General features: G+C 46.4%; 1 protein-coding gene across 1 annotated transcript in view; it reads left to right on the top strand.

Moving 5' to 3' along the window:
- The window catches only part of SEMA4G (semaphorin 4G), a 352,161-nt gene that overhangs the window by 300,087 nt on the left and 36,335 nt on the right, over nt 1-15,739 (top strand). Inside the window, exons 10-12 of the mRNA XM_029610258.1 lie at nt 4,967-5,111; nt 8,340-8,562; nt 11,330-11,445. Coding sequence (XP_029466118.1) covers nt 4,967-5,111; nt 8,340-8,562; nt 11,330-11,445 — 484 coding nt within the window. The remainder of the gene's footprint in view (nt 1-4,966; nt 5,112-8,339; nt 8,563-11,329; nt 11,446-15,739) is intronic.

The following is a 15,739-nucleotide window of genomic DNA, read 5'->3' as shown; positions in this document are numbered from 1 at the left end:
TAGCTTTGAAATAAAATGCCGTTGCCGTTTTCTCCATAATTCGTGGGCTTTCTTCTCGGGCATGAACATTTGGCTAACGTCTGCGCCCCTGCTGAGTCCATCAGCCACCTGCTGTGGAAGTACTAAGTTTCCTCATTCTCCTGGCACTCACAACCCCCATATAATTTAAAGTACATTTTCTTTCTTAAAGGATATGAGACACTGCATTACAGCACCAGACATCTATATGACTATTTGAATGGGTTAGATTGAAATGCTCCTTTTGGGCTCTGTCATGCCCTTCTGATGTAAATATAAGGGCTAGCGTACATAAATGCGCCCGCCCTTAACAGCGCGCCGCTGGGACGGCAAACTCACCGTCCTCCGGCGCGAAGCTGGACTTCCTGGTTACGTTGGGGGCGGGCCTCTCGCAAGTGTGCACCCCCCCCCGACGTGCCCATGACGTCATCGGGCTGCGACGCGCTCCGAAGGCGTGTTGCAGCTCCGATATAAGTCTGCCTCGCTGCTGCCATCGCCCCTTTTTCCTGCAGCGGGACTGCTGGTTAGCTACTGACATGATATGATGAGGGACTCGTGCATCTCAAGATTATTAACTATATAATAAAGCTGCTGCTTTTATTACCACATGAAAAGCGTCTGCCTCGTATGTTCTGTATTGTATCTGTGATTACTGATTGCGATAGCGAACAGAGCACCGCCCCGAGCATTGGCGATCGCAACGTTAAGGCTTCTGTTAAATCTGTTCTATCTTCCCTTTGCCTGCAAGGCTGATGTAACGGAAGACTGGCTTGGACATTGAGGCGGAAAGTGGGATTTTCAAAGCTATTTTGCACATAAAATCTGATTTTATGCGTGCAAACTGCTGTCACAGATTTGGCCGGGGCTCTGATTTGCGTAACCCGGTTTTGCAAACTGAGCAAAGGCGTTGTCAAGAGCCGGCAGGTGCATGCGTTTTGATTTTGAAAAGTGTGCATGCGAGTCACGCCCTCCAAAGAGGAGGCAAATAAATCTCTGCCTATATCTCTTACTTGCAAATTTTCAAAGTAAGCTTATGCAGGTGAGTTAACTTTGAAAATCCTCTGTAAAGTCTGCGTGTACAATGTACACTTGCAGTGGACACACAGACGTTTTCCACTATGTAGGGGGGGTCATAAAATTACCCTCCAACGCAACTGTTTTCTTACTGTAAGTTCATCAGCAGCAGAGTATGCACAGTGCAGTTACCAGGGGTAGGATTGCTCAAGATAATGAAGACCACTAACAACTGCAGTGGTCTGAGACCGTGAAGAGGTGAAAATCGTTTTCAAAACTCAGAATACCACAGCCGGCCACAGTCCAGCATTCACTAGCTCTGTGATTCCTAAATTAACTTATGGAGCTGAAATAGCTTGGGCTTTAATTGATCTCTGTCTCTCTCTCTCTCCATGTCCTTGTCACAAATCAATGACACAGTAAGCAGCAGAATTCACAGATTCCTAGGAATCTGGTAGGGGCCATGATGTCAGCGCGTGCAGGCCGAGACCATCAGCACATTTCACATGATAGATGGACAATTTTGTCCCCTTTATGCCTGTCGCTGTGCTCCAAAGCCTGATCCTTTCAGTGATGGTCCAGTGGATCAGAAGGGTGGATAATAGATCTCTTCAGAGTCCAATGCCTGTGCCTCCATAGATTGGCTTACGGGTGTCTGCCATGCAAATGCGTTTTGTAGCACTCTCAGGCCCGGCCAGCCTAGGGGGCAGGGAGTAGGGTCCAAGAACGCTGCCCTCCTGAGCGGCAGTCCATGTTGCAACACAATATCTGAGCGATAAGGATGGCCCTTGCAGGGCCAGAGCTTAACAAAAGAAAATGGGCAGGCCAGGGCATTTTCTCACTTCTGTTAAGATCCGATTGCTGCTGCCCATCTAATTTGAATTTGGGTCGCCAGCCATCGCGGGCGAATGAAAGAAGAGGCAGTCAGCCATTTAGAGGCGCGCCTCATTTGCCAGCACTGATTAGCAATTAGAGCTTCTGTTTTATGCATTTATTTAATTTGGGCTGAAGGCTGAGCCCTGCATTATAGAGGGGGGGTGTTAAACTCAGTCAGATAATTTCTGCGACTGACAAATTCATGTGAAGAAACACGGGTAGGGAAGGAGGATGTATCAGACACGCCAGCCTCTTCTCATACATTTCAGGCTCGGCCCTTTGAGGCTCAGTTTTGTTGGGGTTTTTTTTATACTGTGAACTTTTAGGGTTCTCATTTTCTTATAATACTATGATAGACGTATGTGCACACGTAAATGAAATGAATCAATTTACCAGTGAGTTCGTTAGTTTGCCCAATCCTTTCCAAATCATCGAGACCTCCCTGCTTCTTCAGCCCGAACTCTTCCCAGTTCCCCCAGACCTCCCACTTAGTCAGTACTGTACAATAAAGACATTTAATGTCACCTCCGCCAGATAATTATCAAGTGTAAAATACGCAAGTAAGTTGGCAAATGCACTCGCATAAGTTTTCTTTTAAAATAGCACTTACCCGCATAAGTGTTGGCCCTGCCCTAGGCTGCTCCCTTGCTGCATGTGTATATCTGCGTGCGGAAGTGAAACTATGTGTGCATTTTTAACTTTCAAAAAATACTGCATTTGTAAGCAGAGGCTGCTTATGCACGTATATGCTAATTTTTACTCACATAATGTTTTGAAATTAAACCCCCTGGTGTTCATGTTTATGTGTGTGTGCCCATGTACACACAGATGGTTATACAGCAAGGCAGAGAGAGACCAAGGCAAAAAAAAAAAAATGTCACTTTAAATTGGATTTTAAAAAAGCACTTTACAATGTAAATACATCTCTGGGATGTGTTTGGCTAATGACTCAGCTGCAGTGCCTGCCTTCTCCATATGTCTGAGTTCCTTCCGGCTTTGCCAATCTGACTTGCATTGGAAGAAACCTTGCACCAAGCACCTGGTTGGCTGATCTGTCTGCCCTGTTGCTGACAGGCGGCTGGCATACGATAAAACATACTGCGCGTAGGCCCACTGAGGACAAACTGCCAGAGCTAACAGATGCCGAACTAAATTTATTAGAAGAAAAAAAATGAGGTTGGAAGGAAGTATTTATGAGAAGTTATTTTGAGGAGTTAAAAATGTGCCTAGGACTCTGCTAATTTTTGCATTTGCTCATTTTTAATTTGTGTACTCCTAAATAATAGGGTTCTGCTGGTTTTCCACAAAAGTACATTAGGTCAGCTGCTAACTGTAGAGCAAAGGAGTTTTCTGCAAGACCTCTTTGCTTTAAATTTTGTCAGGAAAATATGACTGACACATTAGGTCATAGAAATGCAGTATATGACAGCAGATACGGACTTCAAGTTCCATTTAGTCTGCCCAACTCCATTCCATAGACTCCAGTTGATCATTTCGGAGCACATCAAGCCTGGGTTCACGACCCAGCCTCCAGGCTGGGCTGCGGCATTGGGGCTCCAGCCTATGCTGAGGCACAGGCGTCTGAACCTGGCTTCCAGGCTGGGCCCCACTGTTGGGCTTGGGAAATCAGAGACTGTGAGCATAAGGATGGAAATAGGTTAACATCTCAAACAGGAAAATAAAGGAAGGAAATTTAATGAGTATAGTTTGGGAACATTTTTAATTGTAAAATATTATGAAGGTTTGGTGACTGAATATGGTGCAAGCGCCAGTCTTCCCCCTCCCCAGTATCTAAAGACCAAGAGCATACTGTGTATTTATAAGTGTTTCCCAGGAATCAATGGTGTCTAGTATTTTGATCAAATATAGCATCAAAAACCCATATCTGGAGGCTGCAGTAATACTAGAGGAATCTTGAAGAAGCAAAAGATCTCTCTGCTGCCGGCAGCAGATGAGGTGGGCCCAGAAAGATCCTTCTTTGATACAGCAAAATACAGGAAGCCAGGCAGGCTGCACAGTAATGCATGCCAAAACTGTTTATAAAAGCCTAGGAAAAACATGGCTTTTTTTTTCCCCTAAAAGCAGAACCTTCATGTCAGTTATTTCTAGGCTTTAATAAATAGTTTTGCTGTAAAGTACTGTAGGGCATGCCTAGCCTGTACTCCGCTCATCCTCTGTTAATGTTATCTTTACTATTGGCAATACTCTGGTTTCCAAGCATGCAGTCTTGAGGCTAATTCAGGCTAATTGCTCCATATCCTCGTAATTTGGGTTCCATAGCCCTGATGTGGTTGCGATAGGATGCAAGGCTTCAGGCAAGGTGACACAGAATGTTGTTACCTGCTGTCACGCGGCCAACTTTCTCTACGTAGCTCACTTGAGGACCATTATGCAGTGTGAGTATTTTACAGATGATTGGCAATGCACCATGGGATTTTTCCTTGTGTTGTCACCTGGAGGTAAGCTGCCAAGACAAATGGTGGATTTTTGGTAATGAGTCACTGCAGGTTGATTTACTGTAAGGGAGTGTGTGTGTGACACAGAGCTGTAAAGTATTTTACTGTGAGGGAGGGTGTGGCACAGGCTGTGTATCTGCACACTGCTGCCCCGCCCTGCCCCACCCTCTAACAATGGAAAAGAAAGTGAAAGTGGCATTGCTGTGTTTTACCGATTATGTCCTTTGTGCCCTTTTATATTAAAAAAAAATGTAAAAAGCAGTGCAATTTTGGCAAGTCTCTTTTACAGGCCGACCATAGTAATTCACAGTATTTGGAAATATTGCTGCGATGCTCATTCCTGTGACTCAGTTACAGGCGGTTTCTTTTTGGGGGGAGCTCCAGCGTGGGTCCCTTTACCAAAGAACATTTTTAGAGAATGCAGTAACAGACTGGAAGTCTGGCTGTGCGGCATATTTGACTCCCTGAATATAACGATGGTGAGATACTGTAAAAGAATTGGCAAAATTCCCCCTGGGCTCTTGTTCAGTCGCATTCTGTTGGTTAATTACTATCTAATTAGGGAGTCATTGTTAATTTGCCTTCTTTGTTTTCATGATTAGGAGAAACATGGAGGCTTCCGCCATCTGCCAGTACAGCATTTCCGATGTGCAGAAGGCCTTTGAAGGTCCTTACATGGAGTATCAAGCCAGCTCCCGAAAATGGTCCAGGTATAACGGTGAAGTACCAGAGCCCCGGCCGGGCTCGGTAAGTATCTGCCGTCCCATCGAGGACCTTTTTCTGACATTCTAATGCCCTGGCAAGGCAAGCAATTTCCTGTTTATTAAAGCCATAGTTAAAGTACAGTGAAATCTACCGTACTGACCATTTGGCGACAAAATAGCAAGACGATGGACTATAAAGACTGGAAGTGAAGCAAAAACGCCTGCTCTGAAACCCAGACTGGAACCAGAACACGAGAGGAAAAAAAAAAATCCTCGTTGCTTTCGTTCCCAGGGAGCTATGCATGCAGGCTTGTCTCATGTTGGATAATTTGGGGCCGTCCTTCCCGTTGTACATGCAGCAGTCACGATATAGTCTTGCATTCATGTAGTAAGTATACAACGGAGAGCACGTTTGCTGTGTTTAGGCTCACGCAAGCCTCTGGAAAGAAGTTCTCAAGATCCGATGGAAGGGTGCACCGTGCGTTGACGTTAATTGAACTTGGCTTTGTCGCGGGGCAGAATATGGAGAGAGGGAGGAGTTATCGTTATACATAGCTAGAGAGAAAGTACCGTAGATAACCCGAACTGGGTTTATTTATTTTTATTTATTTATTTTTAATTTTTATAGACCGAAGTTCTTGTAGGAACTACAAATCAATCCGGTTTACATACAACTTTTAAATGCCCAAAAAGAGTAGTGGGCTTTACATAGAACAGTTGAACAATAAAACAGGTAACAATAGAACAATAATGATGGAACAAATAGAATAGATGGGTTTCCTCTTCCCTGTTGTTATCCCTATAAATGGGGAATTTGTGGGGAGTCTTCTGGAGATGACAATGTTGCTTTTAAAAATTCTTTCTTTTTAAGGCTGTTTGCCAGCACAGAAGAGCCGGTCTCTCAGACCGTGGGCCTTGCCGATCCTTTCAATGGCATTTGAGTACGGATGGGGGCTCTATGATGCTGCCATTCTGCCACAGAAGATAGGGGGTCAATGTTAAAAAATGTTTATTTCCAGCAATTTGGGTGAGTTGAAGAAAGAATCGCACTTGTGTAATGGCCCCCTTCGGGGGCTTTATCATCAAGCCCCGAGTGACCCCTTAGTTCAGCTACGGTAGTAAGCGGGGAGGGTAGCATTCCCATGCAGCCCCTCCCTTTGAGGGAGCCGGAATGGCCTCTCCCCCACCGGGAGGGCTTTCTCAGCAGCTCTCTCTCCAGAGGGTCTGAGGACAGCCCTTTCAGGTTTGCTTGAAGTTAGGAGGCAGTAGGGGGCTTTTTCTGCTTTGCATTTTCCGGCCCAGTCAGAGGAGTCGGGCACATCCTGCCCGGGGATCCTGATCAGGGTCCACTCGCTGACTGGCTGGGATTTCCTTCTGGCTCTATTTTTGGCTTTACCCCTTTTTTTTGAAGTCGGAGCCTTGTGAGACCCTTGGGTACCACTTGGGCCCGGGGCATGGGGGGAACCCTGGGTCCGGGGGTGCCCTAGGTAGGGAAGACCTGGCCCTCCTTACCCTCAACAAGGAAGGAGGGATGGTGGTGACCCGCTGCAAGGAGGAACTCTGTTTGAAAGGAAAGGGACTTTGGTTTTTGAGACCCAGGAGGAAGATTTTTGGCTGCCCCTTCCTACCTGAGAAGAAGCAACTGGAGCTGCTTGTTCCTAAGTGGATCCCAAGAAAAAAAAGAAGAGAAAAGAAGGAGAACACCCTAACCGTGAGTAAGAACCTTTGGACACCTTTGAGGACACCCAAGTGTCCTCTTCACGCCTGGGGAGAGAGAGGGATTTAGAAATCTCTGTGCCACGACCGTTAATCCCATCTTTGGTCTGGCTAGGAGAGTTATTGCTGTGCACATAAGGATATCCTGTCCCTCGGGGGCTCTTCACTTTGTCCACACCCTGGAGGGGGGAGGTGCCCTAGGCCTGGTAAGAAGCAACTCCTTCACACATTGAGGGAAGAGATTGTAAGCGAATGACCGACCTGGTGCTGAGGACTGAGCTGTTGGGTGTCATTTACTCATCTGAATTGTCTTCGGACGCTACCTCTGAGCCTGGAGTGGGTTCTGACATTAACCGCCCACACATTGGGGATAAAATAATATATTACCCCTCTCCCAGGGACAGAAAGAGTTGAAGCGATACCTTAGCCCTCTGGGCTTTGAAAGAATAAATCTTCCCCCCCCCCCCCCCCCACAAACAAAGAATCCAGGCCTTGGGGTTAAGCCTGCCTGGGGTTCCTTTATGGTTTCATCGGTGAGCAGGCTGCACCTGGGGATGGGGGTTACACTTGCTTAATTCCTTTCTTCAAATCATCTGGTTGCTGGAAATACATACACCATGTTTAGAACATAAGAACATAAGAAATTGCCATACTGGGTCAGACCAAGGGTCCATCAAGCCCAGCATCCTGTTTCCAACAGAGGCCAAACCAGGCCACAAGAACCTGGCCATTACCCTTTTAAATAGCGATAATCTGCCCTGAACGTACCCAGACTACAGAGAAAATGGGGCAGGACTTGGTGCTCATTGAGATCTGCTCTCTATCGGAGGCAAGTAGGACCGCAAGGAAAAGAACCTTGAAAGCCGTGTTTATTCCTGTAGGAGACTCCTACTTGTCAAAGATTTCACCATTAAGCTGGTAACACTGCCCCCTCCCCCTAAACCTACCCTGAATTGAAAGAGCTCCCCTCTTACAGTGGGAGATATAGAGACTATCATATTGTCTGTCTCTCTCCCTCTCCCCACTTGTTGTGAGCAGGTTATTAAAATATGCGTGTAAAGGCTGCACAGATACACGTGGCAAGGATATTTTAAATGATACGCATGTACTTGCACGCACAATATAAAATTAAGCAGATCTTTGCTCACGTGCCAATACGCGCGTTTATGGACGCACGCGCGCTCCTTTTAAAATGTACCTGTTGGTTTGGATCGCTTCGTTACGTAGTGTAGATATTCCGCAGGCTCCCTCATCACCAGTGTGTGTGTGTGTGAGTGAGTGTGTGTGAGTGAGTGTGTGTGAGTGAGTGTGTGTGTGTGAGTGTGTGTGTGTGTGTGTGAGTGTGTGTGTGTGTGAGTGTGTGTGTGAGTGAGTGTGTGAGTGTGTGTGTGTGTGAGTGTGTGTGTGGCTCATTCTGCCTTAAGCTTGAACTCGTTGCCTTGCGGAGTCCCCAGACTCGCATTCGCGTGTATATTATGCCATTCAGTGCTGAAAGATGTGGTGCCTTCTGTGCCCATGTTCGCCCCAACTGATGTCTTCCTGTCTGGTTACGTAGTGCATTACTCACGAACTTCGGAAGAATGGCTTCAACTCTTCCCTGGACCTGCCCAACAATGTCCTGGACTTTCTGAAGCTCCACACCCTGATGTACGAGGAGGTGAAGCCCGTAGGGGAGCAGCCCCTGCTCATGAAGAAGAATGTGATTTACACCACAATTTCAGTGGACAGAGTCATGGCTCTGGATGAAAAGCAGTATGATGTGCTGTTCATAGGAACAGGTACGTGCAATGCTCTAGGCTCTTTCTCCTCAAGGGATGGGAGGGAGAGGCAAACATTCCTAACCCTTCAGTCCTGCGCAGATGCCATGAATTGAATTTTATCTCCAGGCTTGTATTATTGATGTACCTTGTTCATCGGATATCCTTGATGAGGAATCTGTAGGTTGTATGCTTTTGAATTTGTTTCTGGCAGCACTGCCCTGCATTAGTATTGCTCCATTGATTAGATTAATTGGATTGCAGAGAACACTGCAGAAAGATGAGGAGATATAAGTGGCACTCATCTGCTCTGACTTTTTCGTATGTGCCTGGGTTGTTGGTTAAGTTTTGGGCCCAGAGGTTCCCTCCTCCTCTTTTGGGTTTCCAGATCAATGGGAACTGGCCTCTACTGGACTACAATGTTGTCACAGTTTCGCCTGCTACGCTGCCTCCCTGTGCCATGGTTCAGCCTGCCGCATAGCCTCCCCTCCATCAGGCATCCTCAGCAAATCCTGCTGACAGCTGCACAAGTTACCTCCTCACTGATCACCTGATGCCTCAGTCCCAGACATACACTTAACCCAGTCTGTTCAGTCCCTCCTTACCTCTTCATGAAGTCACCTTGGCCCTTTGACCTGGCCAAATTGTCTTATTTCTTTGCCTTGCTTTGTGGCCAACCCAGACCTCTTGCCTTGTGGCTTCTCTTGGCCTTCCACCTTGCTCTGTGGCCTATCTTGGCCTCTTGCCCTGCTCTGGGGCCTTATAGGCTGTCCTGTATTGCTCAGTGGCCTACAGGATCTACCTATCCTGCCTTGCGGCTTCTGGGCCTACTAGGGTTATCTTGCCTATCTTGTGACCTGTTGGGCTTTTTTGTTTTCTGTTGCCTGTCTAACCCTGTTCTTGTCCAGTCCTAGTCTAGTCCTGTCCTTGTCCAGCCCACTTCAGTTCAGCCACTTATCTGTTTCCCAGGTCTTGCCCTTGTCCTTGGTTCAAGCCCTGCCTTATCCAGTCCCTGTCTATCCTCAGTACCAGCCTTTCCCTCAGCCCCGCCAGGATCCAGCTCCCAGGCTATGCTGGAATTCAGCGCCCAGCCAGTCCCTGGCTCTAGCGTCCAGCCAGAACCTGTATCCAGCTTCCAGCCTGTGCTTGAATCCAACACCAGCTACGATGCTCGTCAGGAGAAAATCCTACCAGCCCCCAGAACCCAAGGGCTCAACCTGTGGGGAAGGGGGCAGGTTAGGTAGAAGAGAAGCTCTAGCCCTGCCTTGCAGGCCTGTGTCGCATCTGCAGGGGTAATCCCTGATTCCAGCCTGCCAGACTGTGGCACAGTGCCATTAGCCTTCATTTGAATTACTTGGTCTGCCCCCATTTTTAACTTTCTCTCTGTCTAGCTGTCCCTTCTAGCTCAGCCATCACAGCAACAGTCCTTGGCCAGAGGCCATAGGCTGCGGCTTACTCAAGAGCACCTTACATGAGGTTGGCCTCTAGGTGTCACTCTTGTACAGTGACTGAACCTTCTCACTTACATCGGAGGACTATAACACAGGCTTCACTGGTGCAAAGAAAAGATGTGCTGGATCTGCTCCTGAATGTGGTCTCATGCGGTATCATGGCAAGGAGGCATTGCTGCTGTTGTTAGTACTCTGCTTGGAGAAGTCACCATGAAAACTGTAGAGACGTCTGCAGGAGAGAGATTTTCACTAATGGGTTTAGGTCCACGTGTACCATGCAGTGCATCAGCTGATGGATATCTTATTTTGTGCTTTAGAAATAACAGGGGATCAGAAACTCCATTCACTCTGTCCAGGCGAAAATGAAAATTTAGCAAGTTCCTCCTGCCCCACAACCTGAATAGAGCTCTGTGCACATAGGGATTTACCGTCATTAAATGGCATTTTTTTTCCACCCGATCTGCATCACTGGACTGGATGCTAACGGATGCCTACAGAAAAATACTCTGAGCTTTTCTGCCCAGAATATTTAAGCTTTACCAATTCACACTGAACTGAGAATTCTATCCTTGGTTCACTGTGCTGAGTGCTTTTCTGTATGGCCTGTTTGTGCTATATGCCTGTAACATGCATTCATTTATGTAGGTAAGGAGTTAATTCCTGCACCCGCTGGGCTGAGACCTCCTTCCTATGACAGAAAACCTTGCTATTTTCAACATTTTCAGGCACCAGATCCCTGAAATCTCTTTCACATGTCTGGCTCTGTGGTATGGCAATGCATCTTTGCACATTGCTTATCAATACTGGCAGTCATCACAGACTTTTGCTGGCAACAAGGTTGATCTCTTGAAGTAATAAAGAAAAGATGTGATAAATATGAGAGATTGTTTATGAGCAGAGCGATGTAAGGTTTTGGTGCTAATAGCAAAGGTTTGCATGAAAAGCAGGCTATAGCCTTGATGGAACTGGGGTCCTGGGACCCTAGAATATTACAAGCCACATACATACAATCTCTAGCCCTCTGGATAGGGGAATACAGTACTCTGTGAAAGACCATCTGGACAGCAGAGCCATTAGCTGCTACCGAACCAGTTGTTCTCTTGCCTTCTCAGCCTGAGAAAGGTGTTGATGGTGGACAGAGATAAAGAGGATCAAAAAAAGTATAGATTGAGGGTAAATGTTATCTCCTTTCTTGGTGGATTGCATGCGCATTCTGAGTCTTCAAATGAGGAATCTCTGCAGATTGTGGTAAGACCACCCTCCCTTGGGCGTGCTTGCAGCTCTCTGTCCTGAGTTCTGGTTCACGTGACTTTTCACCTTTGCTTGTGTTCATGCAGGTGATGGCTGGATTCACAAGGCAGTGGTGATCAAATCCGTGGTGCACATCATCGAGGAGCTGGAGGTCTTTAAGAATGCACAGCCTGTGGAGAGCCTGGTGATCTCCAAGAGAGAGGTAGAAAGTAATTGCATATCAGAGACCTGGATTTCACAGCACTGTATTTGTCTTGGTGTTCATCTTATTTAAAAAAAAAAAAAAAAAAAAGATTTAAGGAAATGTTTATATTTAAGAAAATTCATATTCCACCCAGTCCACAGTTCTAAGCGGGTACCCTTTTCAAAAAGAGCAGTGCAATTATACAGCTTAATATATATATATGTTTTTAAAATATTGTTATTTCCTAGGTGCTGTAGCAGTAAGTTATACAGAATCTCAAAAAGAAATGACCCAGGGAGGACTCCTTAAGTTCTTGCTATAAGACCAAATGTTTGCTTCTCATTGACCACAATAGTGCGCTAATAAACAGAGAACAATTTTCAGGGCTCTTTTGTGTTAGTTTAAACCTCTAACATTTAGCACACGGATACTATCATCGCAGATAAGCATATCTATCAGGCATCTCAGTAGCATTCAAGCACACCTTATCACAACCCAGCAAACCCAACCTCCTTTCAAGATAAAAGGACCCCCTTCACTAAAGCATGCGGTTAAAGCTTAGGAGTTAATATTCAATCGGTGGCTGGATTGCAAAGTTAGCAGGATGAACTTATCCGGAGAGGTATGATTAGCACTGCAGCCACGCTATTGAATATAGCTGGCCAACTGGGGACCTTACTTTTCCAAGTCCCGGAGGGTGAGAGTTTCCCCGCCAATACCGAGAGATACTTGCATCAATAAAATTGGAGCATTGTAAATTTCACCTTTTCATGCCCAGATGTGAGGTGAAAGTGCTGTTTCTGACCGTAAAGATTTCATTTGGACACTCGCTCTGAGCCTGCAGTGTATTTTGCTGGCACTCACATCCCCTGAAAGTGAAAGAGACGTGACACCTCCCCAGGGCACTGAATTAAGAGTCACCTCCCCCCCCCCCCCCCCCCCCCCCCCCCCCCGCCATCATCCTGGGTCTCGGAGGATTCATTTTTCCTTTGCCCCCCTCCCCCACACTGGAAAATTACCCTGCACCAGGGTCTGGGAGTGGGAGAGAGTTGAAGGATTGGCCCCGGGACCCTCGGGCACCCCTGCCCTCCTGGTCCCTAAACCGGAGAAGTGGGTTCCAGTCCAAAATGTAGGCCTCCAGGGACAAGAGAGCTTTTTTTTTAAATCCTCCCTCCTCCCCTTTGGGGATTCTCATCGCACCCAGCAGGAATTGAAGACGACCCCAAAACGTCCGCTAAAATTATTTTCAAGTGTAAGAGTCATTTTAGGTGCGCTGCGCTGTACTGTAACGGTATAAACACAATCTGTGTCGGCCAGGCTGCGCGGCCCCTCTCATATTTTATTTCACTGTTAACCACTCGTGCGACGGGCGGGGGTAACGGCCGTGAGCCTCTGAAGGCCTCGCATTTTATTACTTCTTCTCTAAATTTCTCAAGTCTGTGCAGGAATCTCTGGCGTTTTCTTCTCTGCCATAAACGGTTTGCCTTGTTGGCTCATCTGAAATTGGTTCATCAGTGTTTACCTACGGATTTAGCCATTTAAAAAAAAAAAATATATATATATATATATATATATATATATATATCTGTCCTTCAAGTTCAGTTCTGACCAACAGCCAGGCAGCAGAGATAGTAAGTGGAAAATAAATACTCGACTTCTGAACTTTGCAACCCCCTTGGCAGAAAACAAAAAAAAGGCTTGTTTGTCTTGCAAAGTAAACATTGGACTGGACAGTCTCCTCTATCCAACTTGTGTACACAGTAAACAGTCCTAAGAGGCCAGGCGGTTAGCTCTGCCTCCTGACTGGACAAAGTTCAGAATGCAGGCTTTTATCTTGGTCGATAGCTTTGCAGAGTGTAATTACCCTTTCCACCACTGGAATTCCTCACCGGTGAAAAACAAAGACCAAACTGCCTGTTTTTCCTTGATAAAAAACCTTCCAGACTTGTGGTATTTGCCTTAAGCCTCCTCTAGTAATGGGGGTTGTGCTCCAGAGCTCATTTAGGAGACAGGGTAGGGGTGGTTTCTTAACATGGGGGCCATAATGCAGGCTCATGGTTTGGGTATGGCCAGGAGTGGGAGTGTTTGCGCTGGCAGCCGCCTTTAGCAAGCAGCCGCAGTCACTCTGCCCTTTGGTACTGGGGGGAGGCCTGCTATCTTGGATAAACAGCAGCCACCCACATCCTGTCCCTGAAGCAAGGGGCCAATTCTCAGGATGGAGGGAGCGGAATGGAGAGGCCAGAGAGAGGAGCCAGCTGCACAGGGCTGCGTGTCATGGACACACGCAGTGCCCTCTTGCAGCCCTCCGCAGTCATCTGTAACAGGGGCCTGGGCTCCTATGTTACAGATAACTGTGGGATTCCATGGAGCGGGATGCAGGCTTACAGTGGAGAGACCAGAAAAACACTGCATTGACCTAGGTAGGAACATTTCTGGCCCATTTACCAGATCCCCTAAGAAGTCAAAAATAAGCTGAGCAGTAACAGCTGAAGCAATAGTAATAGATAGAATGGTTGCAGCCAGGTATTTAAAAGATCTGGGGATAGGTGGACCTGTCCCACCTTCCACTGCCAAATTTGGATAATTAAACTGAACAATTAACAGTCACCTCCTCCCTCCGAGAAGGATCCTGTAAAAAAAAAAAGCATAAGATGTCAAACTTAACAAGAAACAGATCTACCTTTTGGGATCTGCTGGCTACTTGCAACCCGGACTGGCCACTGTCAGACAGGACGCTGAACCTTAGTCTGACCCAGCAAGGCACTTCTTACATTTATGTTCACTTTTTTTTTTTTTTTTTTCTTTCACTGATGGCAACAGTGCAGGAAAAGAAAAAAGAACCAAGCCATTGTCTAAGAGAAAGCAAAACATCTGAATCTTTTAATTAACAGTGCTAAGAGAGAAAAATACCACATGGTCTATAATTGTTTCTTTTACATACCAGATTTCTCTAATTTAAACAGTACAAAGTATGTATTGTTTTTGATCTTTCCCCATCTGGAAAAGACAAAGATTAGGATTTTCCAGAAAAAGCAAAAAAAAAAAACCCAATACAAATTTACATTTTTCCTAAATAACCAAGAAGAAAAGCACAAACTAGACCATGCATTCCTGGGCCTGACACTTAGTTGCACCTGAGAGGTTTAAATTGGCTGTAAGAGCACTCAAGAAGAAATTCTGAGAGTCCTACCTACAATAAAGACTCTCCTGCCCAGTTTCAGCTGCCCAGTAAGAGTTTCACCTTTCAACCAGTTCTATATGAAAGTGAAGTCTGGAGCCCTGTACAGGATGGGACAGAGCCCCAATAGAAACCCTGCACCTGCAGTTCTCAAGCACAAACTCTGCATCGACAAAACGGGTGCGAAGCAAACCAAAATAGGACATGTTTTCTTACAGCTCACCATGCAGAAAAAAATATATTCTAATTCTGATGTCACCTCAGTAACAGAAACAGAAACTCCCTTCAGTAGTAGGCTCATTGGGGCCGACACAGCTTGGATGTTTTGAACGCGCTAGAATGACGCTCGATGCAATCATGGAATTAGCGCATCCAAAACGCATGTCTAAACCAGCAGGTAGCTAATAGCGCTCATCACATGTAAATGCCACCTACATGAGGCTATTAGCTATTACCTCCAATGCAAAAAATCACTGTGCACCCGAGGCGCATCTTTTAACATGTAAAACTTAACACCAGCCACAGCTCCTCAGCGTCCGATGCTAGGGATGCGCTAGGGATGCACAGTTTTTCCCCAGCGCAACCTTTTTAGCATTGCACCTCATTTGCCTGTTGCATCAGGTGCCCAGGAGAGGGGGATGTGCATGCATTGAAAAAAATAATATGCGCCCAGTTGGGACGCACGTTTTTTCATGCTTGATAGTGCATTGGCCCCATTGTGAACCAATGCAAAAAAACAGGCTCAGAACCTATAGAGCTAATCTACCAGACCAAACCAGCAGTGCTCACCCAGACTCAAACAGAATCAAGTGTACCTGTGAAAAGCCCACAAAACAATTATTACAGCAGGTCCTACCTCCTGCTGCAGGAGAGAGGCATTGGCAGCCTGGTGGTCCTGGCCCATTCCTCCTGCCACAGAAACCTCTCTCCCCTGCGCAGTTTACAGAACAATTGTTTGAACTGATTGGTGCTCTGTATCTAGTGCACACCCAAGAGGTGCAAATAACTGACCGAACCAAGAAAGGGAGAGGCAGTTTGGAGGAGTAGGTTAGAAGCTGTTGGTGTCACTCTTCTGCCAGCTAGGGCTTGGCCACAGAGGAGGGAAGGAGGTGAAGGAGCTGGAGAGTGCGGCAG

Source organism: Rhinatrema bivittatum, chromosome 7 (assembly GCF_901001135.1).
Source record: "Rhinatrema bivittatum chromosome 7, aRhiBiv1.1, whole genome shotgun sequence".
Taxonomy (NCBI): Eukaryota; Metazoa; Chordata; class Amphibia; order Gymnophiona; family Rhinatrematidae; genus Rhinatrema; species Rhinatrema bivittatum.
Note: the sequence above shows the minus strand (reverse complement) of the source record. Positions and strands in the feature narration are given on the sequence as shown.